Source organism: Arvicanthis niloticus, chromosome 20 (assembly GCF_011762505.2).
Source record: "Arvicanthis niloticus isolate mArvNil1 chromosome 20, mArvNil1.pat.X, whole genome shotgun sequence".
Classification (NCBI taxonomy): domain Eukaryota; kingdom Metazoa; phylum Chordata; class Mammalia; order Rodentia; family Muridae; genus Arvicanthis; species Arvicanthis niloticus.
In genome coordinates this window covers 42,740,021-42,753,664 of record NC_047677.1, presented here as the reverse complement: position 1 = coordinate 42,753,664, position 13,644 = coordinate 42,740,021, and the positions used below count along the sequence as shown (strand labels likewise).

Sequence of the window (13,644 nt, the reverse complement as noted above, 5' to 3'; positions counted from 1 at the left end):
GTCAGACCTACTGTGGAGTGCAGAGGTGTCAGGGCCGCTGCTCTTCCTGCTTCAAGTGACAGCACTGGCACCCCCGACTCTTCCCTCTCTCTGTAATAGTCTCTCTCCCGTGGACTGCTGGGATTGGCTTGGTTATGAGAATGAAGTGTTACACTAGCAGTACTTTTCTTCTTCATCGCTCAGAGCAGGGAAACATTACATGCAAATGTTGAAAACCTCCATGATCTCTAAAGCTTTGTTAGAGCAGCTAAGAAAATGTCTGTATTCGTTCCTTGTCTTGTTGCTGTGACAAAAGCAACTTAAAGAAGGGTTTATTAGGGCTGATAGTTCTAGGGGATACAGTCCAGCAGAGTGGGGCGGATGGCAGCAGAGCAATGGGCAGCCACTCATGCTGCACCCACAGTCGGAAAGGAAAGAGGTTGATTTAGTGCTCCACTTGCTTTGCCTTCTCAGCCACACTGGGGTGCTAGCCCATGGAGTGACCCCGCCGTGCTCGGGGTGGGTCTTCCACCTCAGTCTTCCTAATGGAGATAGTCATCCTGGACAGAATTAGTTGAGACACAGGGAGTCAGAGTGCTGAGTGTTGGAGTGACCACCTTGTTTCTGTGTTTTAGGAAATATGTGCAAGTCTGTGTCCAGAACCTGTCGGAACTGGACTTTGAGCTGTCAGACAGTAATCTGGAAGACAAGGGTCATGCTACTGACCTGAGGCTGGCACCCCTGAACACACAGTCCCAGCAGGTAACTGTCATCTGCTCTGAGCATCAGATTCTCAGCAGGTGAGGGAAGGAGCCCAGAGTGACCGCCTGGCACTGAGCAGATCCTGTGCTGACTTGGATGAGCTGCACCGAGGGCAGCCTAAGTCAGAGTTGCACCATGTCATGTGCTTACATAGCCGCCTGTGGAACAGCTGGCTTAGAAGGGGGGCAGCATGTGGCGCAAGAACGCCTTTGTCGTTTTAGGGTTAAGCCTTGAGCTTGACGGCCCCATGTGTGGTGTATGTGAACACAGGCTTGTGTGGTTTCTGTTCCCTGTCTGCATGCTGTCACCCTGAGCCAGTGTGGTCCTGTGCCACTGTGAGGAATGGCCTACTGTTCTGTGCTGCTATAGAAGCTGACATTTGGGCCCCCACTCCCTGGTATTTTCCACCCTTTCTATGTGTCCTTTTGTCAGTAACTGTTGCTGGATGTTGGTCAGAGGATTCCTGGTGGTGACTGCAGCTCCAGTCTTTCAGGCTTTCCCACTACTGCTTACTTGGCTGTTGTTAGATGTTGCTGAGCCTGTCCTGACCCTGTAGGTGTAGACCCTAGTGTTGAGGCCATGTGTGTGTCTAGACTTGTTTCTAAGTTATTTTATGTTAATAGGAAGTGATTGACATGGATGTATACGGTGATGGTTGTGCTAACCTTCTGTACTGTGACAGACACAGTGCCTGAGAGAAGTTACCTGAAAGGAGGAAAAGGTTCTTTGGCCCTGGTTCCAGAGGTCTCTTTAGTCTATGGTTCTCTTTAGTTCATGGGGCTGCACAGCACGGAGGGGAGTGCATGGGGGAGCAGACCTGCTATTGCCAGTACCTTATGGGAGCCAGGGAGTGAACGAGGAGAAGGGAAAGAAGTAGGGGAGGGAGCACTGTTCTTTTTGTACCCCAGTGACCTCCTTCCTCAGTCAGGAGCCCACCTCCAGGCAGTGTCTGCCATTGGTCCAGCTGCGACAGTGGCATCCCATGTTGTGGAGCCATGTGGAAGGGAGGACTTCTGATGCTGGGAAGCTTCTGCAGTCATAAAGCAGATTTTACCAGCTGGGGGTCTGGCTCTGTACAGCCAGGCCAGGCGGGCAGGCCTGGGGGGGTCCAGATCTGTACAACCAGGCCAGGCGGGCAGGCCTGGGGGTGGGGTCCGGCTCTGTACAACCAGGCCAGGCGGGCAGGCCTGGGGGGGGGTCCAGATCTGTACAACCAGGCCAGGTGAGCAGGCTTGGGGCAGTGGTAGGTGCTGCTTAACCCCAGGAGGCCACAGGCTCCCAGCAGACTCTGCCTGACCCATGCCCCTTTGCTCTGCAAGGCTCCGAGCACTGTGACCCTAGCTGTGCCTCTCCTTACAGCTTATCCACAGCAGGCAGGCCGTGTTCTTTGTCTGGGAGCTGACGTGGACACAGGAGCCGCCCCCTCCTCTGCACTGCCGCTTCTCTGTGGGGTTCTCCCCGGCTTCTGAAGAGCGGCTCACCGTCTCCTTGAAGCCCTACACTTACGAATTCCAAGTGGAGAACTTTTTTGTATGTAATATTATTGGGAAATGGGGTGTGGGGTGGAAGCACAGGGCACGTCATGGGTGGATTCTCTCAGTATCCTGGAGCCACAGCTCAAGAAAGGCTGGGACCTCCGAGCAGCTGACTCAGAGCCTGTCCTGTTTGCGCCTGTCCCGTTGGTGACACTGTCCTTCCTTGGGTGCACCTGCTCCTGACAATGCAGATGATACATGACTTAGACCCCTACCCTCTGTCATCATTAATAATCTGGGGGCACACCTTAAAGTCATTTTATCTCTCCTGAGCGCCTGCTCCCAGGCACTGCCTTCAAACACAAAACAGGCAGTGCACAGGGGGAAGTTGTCAACTTCTCATAATCTCCCTCTCGTTTAAGTTTGAGTGTGCTGTTCTGAATGACTGTGAGCTGGGAACACAGGCATGCTTGGGTTTGGTCCTGGACTGTGTGCTGGGCAGAACTGTGGAGTGCAGCTGGGAAACGAACGGCAGGCGTGTCTCAGAAACGGTGGTGCTGATTGCGGATTTGACACCGACCCTTTCTTTTTTCTACCTCTCTCTAACCATGTCAGACTAGCTGTTTTGAAGCCCGTGTTTTCAACTCTGGATATTACCACAGAGTTAACTATTCCATTGTTGTGCCTTGTTTTTCTGTAGTGCCGACACACAGCTCTGGTATGTACAGAACTGCGGTCAGGGACCACTGGGGTGGAGGACTGTCCAGGCGGCTCACTGCCAGTGTCTTTTGCCTCCTTCTCACCCAGCATGCGAGCCTTGCCTCCGGGGCTCGTGCAAGCTGAGTACAGACTCCTCCGGAAGCCCAGATCTAGTCTAGGCCTTTAGTGGATCACTTTTCCTGAAATGTGTTCTTAACACTAGGACTCAGACAGGATCTCTGTATGGAAAGCTGTCTCGTAGTCTGTGCCATGGTGTTCACCTTTCTCAAGTATGCATTTCAACAAGTCTTGTTCTGAGTTGTGTGACCATTGTTCTGATCTTGTTGGGGAATACTTTGTGTCTCAAAGGAATATCTACCCATGCACGGTTACTCTTCATTTCCTCCTGACCCAGGCGACTCTAGGCTGCAGGTGGGTCTGCCTGTGGGTCTACATGTCTCAGTATTCCCTGTCCCTGTGATCATGTGACTAGCATTCTTCCCTTAGCAGTGTCCTCAGGGCTCATCTGTGGGGAGCACATGTCAGGACTTCTCGCTTTAGTTACCCTAGAGACCAGTGTAATGTAACCTGTAGTTACAGGTGATCTGGAGAGATGCTGACTAGAATCCTTTGTCCACTTACATTGAGTGGTTTGGCTTGTCATTATTAGGTTTTAAGTATGTCTCAAGTATCTGTTCCTAATCGTGTATACCTTATAAACATTTACCCCTGTGTAGTTGGCATTTACTGCCTTGATGTCCAGGGAAACAGAAGCTTGTACTGTACTCTTGATGAAGTCCAGCTTTTTTCCCTCCGTCATTTGAATCTCTGGTCTCAGATCTAAGGGTTAGAAAGGTTCCCAAGAGCTTGAGAGTCTTGATGCTTGTGTTTCTGTTTTGTGTGAGCCGCTCACTCTGTCCTGTGACTTCCTCAGGTGTCCCCAGCCTGCTCCCTGAAAAGCACACCACAGAAAGGTTTGATGTCAGCTGGCTGTGACTGCTTGTTTCTCACTGAGAAGACCTGATTGTTCTCACACTCAGAGTGTCAGCAGTGCAGTGGGAGGGCTGCTGCCCACATTCGCAAGGGGCCAGCTCTTCCTGCAGCCATTGGGTTTTCTCTAGAGATCACTAGAGAGACTCACTTGAGATGAAGCCCACTGCCACTCTTGGTGGATGCCACCTTTGAACCTTCAGGAAGTGCGTCCTTTGCTAGGCTCACAGTCAGTTCACCTAGTGTGTCCTGTCAATGTTTGGTGTGGGATGAGGACCCTAGAGGTGGCTGTGGGAACGGGCTACTCAGTGATCTCCAGCAGCCCTGTGCCTCATAATGAGAAAGCAGGAGACCAGCCCATCAGATTGTGGACATCTGCCTTTCTCTGAGCATACTTGAGTGTTTGTTAGGAAAGTCATTACCAAGGCTGTCTGAGGACAGGGAGTTGTCATCTTTCCATGAATTTGAGCACAATTGTAGATCTCAGATCTCTCCTTTGCATTGTTTTCTATTGAGCTGTGCCAGGTTGTAGCCACCGCAGCCACAGATGAACTGGGTTCTCCTGAGTCAGCTCTTAGGCTGCGGACAAATGCCTGTTTAGAATTCTCCTGTCTCATGTCACCCTCTAGGTGAAGTCGGCATCGGGTCAGCACCTATCCAGCCTAGACCATATCCCCTTAAACACACTTCCTGCTAACACAGCCTCCAAAAAAATAGCTATCGCTAGCATCAAGGCTGTTCGTTGCTTACCAAGTGCGGGATACTCTTCTTTCATTTTCTGTGGAGCTTCACCTAAGACCGCGTTTTTTCAGCAGGCCCCCCTTTTTCAGGCCCCTCGTTCGGGGCACCACCTGTAACTGCCTGCAGCCACGGACGAACTGGGTTCACCTGAAAGGGGGACTGGAGGGTGGGTGGGCAGAGAGGTGAGAAAAGCATGAAGCCAGGACAAAGTTCTGATCAAGGCTCGAAGTTTAATATTCAGCTCTTCTAATTGAAAGGGAAAGCCCCACTGAACCTGGAGATGGGTGGGGGAACCCATCCTTTGTCGCAGCCAGAGATGTCTCAAGGCAAGTCTATTCCTCTAAGTTCCTGTAGCAGGTTGTATGTGCAGCCTCAGTGGGTAACACCACCTAGGCCCTATTATTTGGTCTATCTGGTAAGCAGGGTCTTTCAGGCTGCTCAAGGCTGGGGTGGGTCACATTAGGTTGCTCTGCACATACAGGTGGAGAGCGCCTGGCTTCCGAGCTGGAACTCAGTAGTGTCGACCTCTTGCCTATGCCACTGGCAGCAGGCAGGTTGGGACTCTTGGTTCGTGCTGGGTGGTGCTAAAATACTGCTCTGTGTAGAAATCCATGGAGAATGAGGCTGATATGGAGAAAGGGGATTACGGACAGAATTGGATGATACCCAGGGCTTTGTGTTTATTTTACTAGTTTTGGTAATGGTGTTGTATTTTGGCAAGAAAATGTCTAGTTCTTAGTACTATTCAGTGTTAACATAAAAGGTGAAGTGGCAGGCTGTCTGGAAAATGCTTCAGAATATCCTAGGCGGGTGTAGAAACCCTAGTGGAGACTTAGGCCACGCAGATGATGCCTAAGTCTAAGATGATGGTCTTGATGTAAGGGATACACATGGAAGGTTACTCCATGTTTGAAAATACGGACAACTTAAAAGGTGCCTGAGGGGCTGGTGTGGTGAGGAAAGCCTGGTAACTTGCTTTGGATCCCGGAGGCTGTGGCAGGGGAAGGAGAGATCCGGCTCCACACAGTTCAGAAGAAAGTCTAAGGCCATGGAGTCGGGCTTGCGTCTATAAGGACTAGCTGCCAAGGTGGGTCTGTGGCTGTGCAGCTCTGCCCTGGCTCCACAGCCTTTCCTCTGGCCACTGGAGTAAGCTGTCCCTTCTCTGTCCCTCCTTCCAGACACTGTATAGTGTGAGAGCTGAGATCTTACCTGCTTCAGGAGCTGAGTACTGTAAGACAGGCTCGCTCTGCTCCTTGGAGGTGTCTATCACACGGCTCGCTGACCTCCTGGATGTGGACAAGGATGAAGCACTCGTGGAATCTGAGGACTATTTTTCCACAAAGCTTATGTATGAAGGTAGGACTCAAGCTCTTCCTGCTGCTGTGAAGTCCACAGTCTTCACTGAGGTGTGGCCTCCTCAGAGGGGGTGTTTGCCTGATAGATTCCTGTTACAGCATATCCTGGGCTCACGAAGCACCCTCTGTTATCACGGTGCATTCTAACAGGCCCTGTGTAGCAGCCTGCAGACTCAGGACCACTCATGCTGCATCTGCCCTTCTGTGTAGGGTCCAACCATTGTGCTCCCAACCGCTGAAGCCCCTGACTACACACTATCCTCTCTTATTCTCCCCAGGCCCTGCAGTTCTCAAAATCACTCTAAATATGACTGAAGAACCAAGTATTTTTTATGTTTAAAGCAATAGTGGGGCCAGCAGGATGGCTCAGTGGGTGATAGCTCTCGCCTAGAAACACCCTGGATGACCTAGGCTTGACCCTGGAGCCACAGTGGAAAGAAAGGACCAGTTCCCAGACATCCTCTGACTTCCACATGCAGACCATGGCACGTGTATGCCTGCACACATTAATACTAACTTAAAGAGACTTTTCTAACAGAACACCAGTGGACTAGGAGTGGTGCCACATGCCTGTAACCAGGACTTGGGAAGTAGATATAGAGGAATTGGGGGTTTAAGGCCAGCCTCAGTTACCAAGTCAATTCTAGGTCAGCCTGGACTACTTGAGATTCTGTTTAAAAACAGGGTTGGAGAAGTGACTTGGTCAGTAAGTGCAGGCATGAGGACCCAAGTTCAGTCTCCAGACCCTGTATTAAAAGTTGAGTATAGCCAGGTAGTGGTGGCACATACCTTTAATCCCGGCACTCAGAGGTAGAGGCAGGTGGATCTTTGAGATCGAGGCCAGCCTGGTCTACAGAGTGAGTTCTAGGGTAACCAGGCCTCCTACACAGAGAAACCCTGTCTTAAAAACAAATGAACTGGATGTGGTGACAGCTCCTCTAACCCCAATGCTGGAAGGGAAGGCAGAGACAGGCGGGCCCCTGGTGCTCGCTTGCCAGCCAGGCTAGTCTATCTAGCAAGATCTGGCCTGTGAGAGACATGTGCGTACACACGAACATGTGTACACACGTGAAACTAAACAGAGCTACAGATGGCTCAGCAGGTCAAAGCTTGCTTGCTACTGTTGTGCCAGGGAAGTGTTAGTGATCCCCAGAAACACACACAGGAGCTGATCTGATCTGATGCAACTCACAGCAGGGTCTTTATTCTATTCCAGCTAGCTCAGGCCCTGCAATGCGCCACCATCATGCAGAGCAGTTTTGTTAGTGGGGGATCCCTGAATGTCTATCAGGGCAAGGCTTTATAGTAGGCAGTAAGCAGGGTAAGTGTGCAAGCATCTAATTGGAGAGCTGCTGTGGGCTTTAACATAATTGTCTGGTGCTGGGAATCATATCATAAACTTAACTTCTGTTCCCCTCTACATTGGAGGTCGTTAGGCAGAGGGTGGGCTTGTAACCTAGGGGTGCAGGTTTGTTGGGGGAATAACCTGGAGACACTGGTCTTGTTGAGGGTATAACCTGGAAATACTGGTCTTGTTGGGGATTAGCCTAGAGACTGGAGCTAGGCTCAGGTTTTGTTGGGGGCAACTTGGAAACTAATGTTAGATAGTGTGAACTTAAAAGCTTTGTGTCTCATGCACAAAACCTAACAGCCAAGTCCATCCCGACACCTCTCTGGAAGTAGAGGGCTGACTGGCTTGCATGTGTGCCTCATCGTGTGGTGCAGCATCGTGCACACACACACACACTTAACTATAAATCAATAAAATAGTACAGGAAATACAGTTCCCAAATGGGAAAATAGAGTTCACCTGACTTCTGGGGTCTGTCATCCCTTTGCTTAATGAGAGGTAACCGAACTGTCATGTGTCATCTGTGCCCACTCTAAGGAGAAGCAGTGTACAGCTGAAGTACATGAGGAGGCTTTGACAGATCTTCCCTGCTTGGCGTCTGAAGTTGCTCCTGTCCTGCAGTCCTTCCATCTGTCTTGTTTTGAGGGAATCTTTGGCCAGGTGTCATTTTGCAGCACCATGAGTTGGTCATTTAGAAAGCATGCCTTCCCAAGTCTGCACATCTTCCAGTTGTCGCCATGTTTGATTTCACAGTGTCGAATCCACATCTGAGCACTTGCCTGCACAGTGGGCACAGGGACTGCCAAGCACAGGGGCGAATGCAAGTTTTATCAGTCATGACAAAGACTGTGGGCTGGGGGCTTATGGGGGTGGTGGTAAGGAGGCCAGAGGCGGGATCTCTCTCTGTAGCCCAGGCTGGCCTAAAACTCAATGGAAGTTCTCCTGACTCAGCCTTCAGAGTTCTGGGATGACAGATGTAAGGGCCCTGCCTTGTTCTATGCTCTTTTCCGACATGACGTGGCAGCCTCACATGATTGATTTAAAAAAAAAAAAAAAAAACAAACAAACAAACAAAACCATCTGCTAGCACAGATTATCGTAGTTTTCCAGTCATTAGGTGAAGAACCTGGCTGTCATGGAGAATCTGCACACAGTGCAGATTGCCTTTCACACTTCTATAGCTGAGAAGGTGAAAAGCATGCAGTGCTGGGCTACTGTAGCTCTGTGGCCTCAGCTGCTGACTGGCTCAGTAAAACAGTAGACTCTGTTTGCACATGGTGTTGCGGCTGGCCGTCTTTACCCCTCTTCTGAAGATGGGACAGTGTCAAGTGACAGCAACACAGGAAGGGGTATGGTTCAGAGCTTGGCAAGAGTCAGGGTGAGGGCAGACAGCTCAAGTCTTTGGTTCTGTGGAATTATACCAAAAGCCTTTGACTGTGGTGGCCACACCTACCAGTGCAAGCTCCTGTCCTCATTTGAGACTGCACAGTAGGGAAGGCTGGGTGTATGCCACCTCTGACTGTCCAGACACAAGATGGCTCTGTGAGTCACTGTGCCTGCCACCAGGCCTGCTCACCTGGGTTTGATCCCCAAGACTCATGATGGGAGGAGAGAGCTGACCTCTGCAGTGTTCTCCTCTATTGCTCCTGGCTTTCAAGTCACATCTTATGTAGGCTGCTGCTGCTGTCATTGAACAGGAAGCTGTGACCTTCCTTGCTGCTTGTCTGCTTCTTGTGGAAAGGGTCTTTTCCTGCTCACCACTCTGGCCCCTGGCTGGCTTTGCTCAGTGTCCTGGCCTCAGGCTGAGTGTTAGGATCACCCTAGACCAGGGGAAGGGTTTAAGAAGCATGTCGATGAGCTGGGCGTGGTGTGCACCCCTTTAACCCTAGTTCTCCAGAGGCAGAGATGGAGAGAGGGGCAGAGAGACAGAGGGAGAGGCAGAGAGATGGGCAGAGAGGCAGAGGAGAGGCAGAGAGGCAGAGGAGAGGCAGAGAGGCAGAGGCAGAGGCAGGCTGATGTCTGTGAATTCAACGTAAGCCTGGTCCTCGTAGTGAGAGTTCAACAGCAGCCAGACCCTGTCTCCAAACAACAGTAATACAAATAATTCAAAACAATAAACGAAATCATCGATGTGGATGACAGCTGCCACATGGTAAGGCCCTGCTGTGCCTGAGCTGGGCCTCCGTGACACAATGTGTGTCATCTTTGTACACCCTTGGGAAGCACCTGAAGGTGGATGCTTTATTCTCACTCCACGAGTGGTCACACCCAGAGTGAGACAAGCTTGGCAGGGATAGGGACAGGATCCAGGCAGTGCTGGCTAGCTTTTCATCACTGTGACAGACGCCTGTGAAAACCAAAGGCAGATTGTCTTTCGTGACAATCAAGGCATCAGCAGCTGGCTCCATTGCTTTGGGACTGAGGCAAGACAGAGACATGGCTGTTGGGGAATATGGTAACAGAGCCTGCTTACTCCATAGCATCCAGGAAGCAGAGAAGAAAAAGGATATATAGACAAGGTAGACCAGAAAGCACATCTCCAGAGAGAGACCTTCCTCCACCCGGGCCCACCTCCTAACAGTCATTTGCATGAACCATGACTGGAGTCCACTGCTGAAATTGGGACTGTTGTGATGGGAGCCTGCTGTGACCTTTTTATAGCACAACACAGATCATGGGTCTTGATGCAACTACTCAGACAAGTGTGTCTCCAGACACCAAACAGCCTAGTTAACACTTCTTCTCTTGATGGAATACATAGTTTTCTGTCTGCATCTGTTGTGATCCAGTCAGACTAGAAGTAATTGAGTGTTGCACTAAAGCAGTGTTGTGCCTGGATTATCAGAGCACAGGCTCACTCTAAGGTGGGCTTAAGGTGAGACCTGTGTCCTGTCGTGGGGTCTCCACTGTGACTGAGGACTGGAAAGGGAGGGTCTCGATTTGCTGTCTGTACCCATGGTGTGTCCTCCTCATTCCAGTTGTGGACAACAGCAGCAACTGGGCTGTGTGTGGGAAGAGCTGTGGTGTCATCTCCATGCCTTTGGCTGCCCAGGCCACTCACAGAGTCCACATGGAAGTGATGCCTCTGTTTGCCGGTTACCTCCCCTTGCCTGATGTCCGACTGTTCAAGTACCTCCCCCACCACTCTGCTCACGCCTCTCAACTGGATGCGGGTAAGGAGTACCCAGGGCAGATGCATCTATATAAGTGCTCGTGTCCTGATAAGTCGTCCATGTTAGCAGTACAGAGAGTTGCCTCACTCATTGCAGCTCCACTGAGCATAAGCAGAGCCTTGGCTTCTCGCTCGTGCAGAACTGTTAGCACAGAGCTTGTTTTACATGCACAGCCCTAGACATGATAGAATTTAAAACAAAGAAAGCACAGAATCCCCGAGGTCTGGTTACACCGTGCATTAGTGCTGGCCTGCTGTCTTCCTGGCCATCGGGGGAAGGCTAACTGAGGACTGCAGTTTCTGCCACTACCTGGCATCTTGAGAGAACAAAACCACACTGTCAGTTCAGAGAGTGGTGTCTCCTGAACATAGCAAGAAAGCTGTAGGCAGAACCCTCTTAAAATCAATGGTAAATTCTGTATTTGAATAGAGTTTTAGCTTCATATGGCATTTTTCATGGCCAATAGAAGTTAACACCCAAATTCCAGTTTGCTCTAGTTTCAAAAAACCCGCAGGAATCCCATAACAGCGTGACACTTGGTTGGCTCTTCTGCATCTATATGACAGCCCAGGTTGGCTCGCCCCCTCCCCAGGCTCACTCTGTGGTGGCTTGGTCTGACTTGCTGTGTGTTCCACAGATAGCTGGATAGAAAATGACAGCCTGTCAGTGGACAAGCACCTAGACGACCAGCTGGACTGCAGCAGCTTGCGGAGTAGAGGCAGTACACACTCCACTTCCAGCAGCGAGCACAAAGGCTTGCCCATGCCCCGGCTCCAGGCACTGCCTGCTGGCCAGGTCTTCAACTCCAGCACTGGAATGCAGATTCTGGTCATTCCCAGTCAAGACGACCACGTCCTGGAAGTCAGTGTTACCTGACGGTGCCATGAGTCAGCGAAGCCACAGAGTGGCCGTGAGTGCACGTTAGGGACTGTGGCTGGATTGTGGTCTGTGGTAACACACTAGCTCTAACCAGACTTTGGCAGTCCTGCCTAGCTACAGACACAGCAGAGAACAGTGTCCTTCAGCTGCTCAGTGGAGTAGAGCGTCACCTCATGTTGTCTATGACACAGGATTTGTTTTCATTTTTTTATCCCTGACCCTGTGCTCCGTGCTGGTATCCCCAACTCATCAGACCCTCCCAGGAGGGTCTGGTGTCCTCTCCCAGCTCTCCTGGTGGCTCTCCACGCACCCCATGGTTTCTTTAAGGTGGATCTTCAGCAGACTGCAGTCCTCTTAGGGCACTGTGTGCCCTTCTCACACAGCCCAGTCACTGGGATGAAACACTGTCCTACACACCAGAGTCCCTGGTTATGGGTTTATAGTAACAGCTTTGGGGCTGTGGGGTGGGAGGGACATAACCCCTTCTGTGCCTTGGGATGCCCAGCAGACACAAAGTCCATCTGTGGAAGCCACGTGAAAGGTACTGCAGAGACGACCAGAGCAGAGGCAAGTGTGCTGTGGAGATGGCTTAGGCTAAAAGTTCTGGATCCCCGATTCCCCTAATGTTGATTGAATAACATATGCACTTGGAATTAAATCTATATTTATTATAATTGTTGGATGTGGGGGTGAAATGTTTTCTCTCACTTTAAAGTCTTCTCATGTATTGTAGCTGTATAATGACATCTTTTGCACCTTAAGTCTTGGAACTGAAGATGCTCCATCTGGAGTGAGGACGAGAGGGCTTCTCTTGTGCTCTGATCAGTCGGAAAGAAGGACTCGGCCTGGAGGACCTCAGCTGGGCCACTGGGTTGCAGTCATGCCGCACCAACGGGTTCATTTACTTTTGGTTGTAAATTTGATTGTACATATTGTTGATTTTTTATTTTTAAGAGTACAGACTAACTGATGTAATGTTTGTGTATAAGTTGCACCAAAAATCAAGGACAAAATAAATGTGTGTTTGTTTTTACTGGTGTAGAAGTCATAGCTTGTAAATACATGCTGTATGTATTAAACGCTTTCCGTCCTCCAAAGTGAGGTATTTTTGTACATATAAGACAGACTGCTCTGGGCTCATTGACATGGCTTTTGTGAGTGGAACCTGAGAAGGAGAGCTGGAAGAGGAAGGAGCCCTTTTCAGTAGTGGCTGTCCTCCAGGGACCAAGCTTGGGCCCTGGGGATCAGGGGCACAGGTAGAACCAGGAGAACCAAGCCAACACCTTCAGTAGTCAGTGTATTTGCTTTTAACCCAGTAAATGAAGGATGGTATGACCCCACCCCACCCCTCAACACACCACCACCGAATCTTTTTCATTTGCAGGAATTGGAGGGGTGCATAAAGAAAGTAAACATTGGGGCTGGAGAGATGGCTCAGCGGTTATGAGCACCGACCTCTCTTCCAGAGATCCTGAGTTCAATTCCCAGCAACCACATGGTGGCTCACAACCATCTGTAATGGGATCGATGCCCTCTTCTGGTGTGTCTGAAGAGACCGACAATGTCCTCATATACATAAAACAAATAAACCTTTAAAAATAAACATTTATTAAAACCTTTAGGAAACTTATTTTATGTGCAGTTTAAAACTAATAAACTTGGGCGAGCTAGGTATGCAAATTGGAACTTCACACTTACTGAAAGTCTATAGCCCCCTGAACTCTGTTTGCAGTAAACCTTGACAGTTGTCCTGCAGATGTCATGTCCATGTGTGAGGACGTCTTTGAGACTTTTCTACCTGGCACTGTTAGTTTCAGAGTGGAGTCCAGTTCTGAGTTAACCACCCACCCCCTGAGTTCTCTGGAGTTTTCTAATTATATATATTTAGAATAAAACAAAGGGGAAATCTAAAATGTTGTTGGTAGTTCTGTTATCTGGGAATAGGATGAAATCAAATCTGTTAAGGGAGATTTTTTTTTCTACTCTGCTCTAGCTAACCCAAAATTCCATTTGTATGTTTGTTTTTTGTTTTCAAGATGGGAGCTGTCACACAAACTCATCCTTGTTTCTTCTATTTGTAGAAGAGCTAAGAGACTGTCACTGGATTTTGTTGTAAGGGTATGCGTGGTTTGGTGAAGAGAAACAGGTGTTAGACATGATGAAGGCAGACCGGGAGTGTGTCTTGGGAGCAAATGCACTGGTGTTTACAGACAGCTGGTACCACATGCGGATACAGCAGG

The 13,644-nt window shown here is 49.9% G+C and overlaps 1 protein-coding gene across 2 annotated transcripts in view; it reads left to right on the top strand.

Moving 5' to 3' along the window:
* The window catches only part of Trappc10 (trafficking protein particle complex subunit 10), a 59,319-nt gene extending 46,882 nt beyond the window's left edge, over positions 1-12,437 (top strand). Inside the window, exons 19-23 of one of the 2 annotated variants that reach the window (XM_034524114.2) lie at positions 615-741; positions 2,101-2,271; positions 5,825-6,002; positions 10,331-10,525; positions 11,163-12,437. In XM_034524114.2, coding sequence (XP_034380005.1) covers positions 615-741; positions 2,101-2,271; positions 5,825-6,002; positions 10,331-10,525; positions 11,163-11,401 — 910 coding nt within the window. In that variant the 3' untranslated portion in view covers positions 11,402-12,437. The remainder of the gene's footprint in view (positions 1-614; positions 742-2,100; positions 2,272-5,824; positions 6,003-10,330; positions 10,526-11,162) is intronic. The other variant, XM_076916815.1, reaches the window with a different exon arrangement.
* The last annotated feature ends 1,207 nt before the right edge of the window (positions 12,438-13,644 follow it).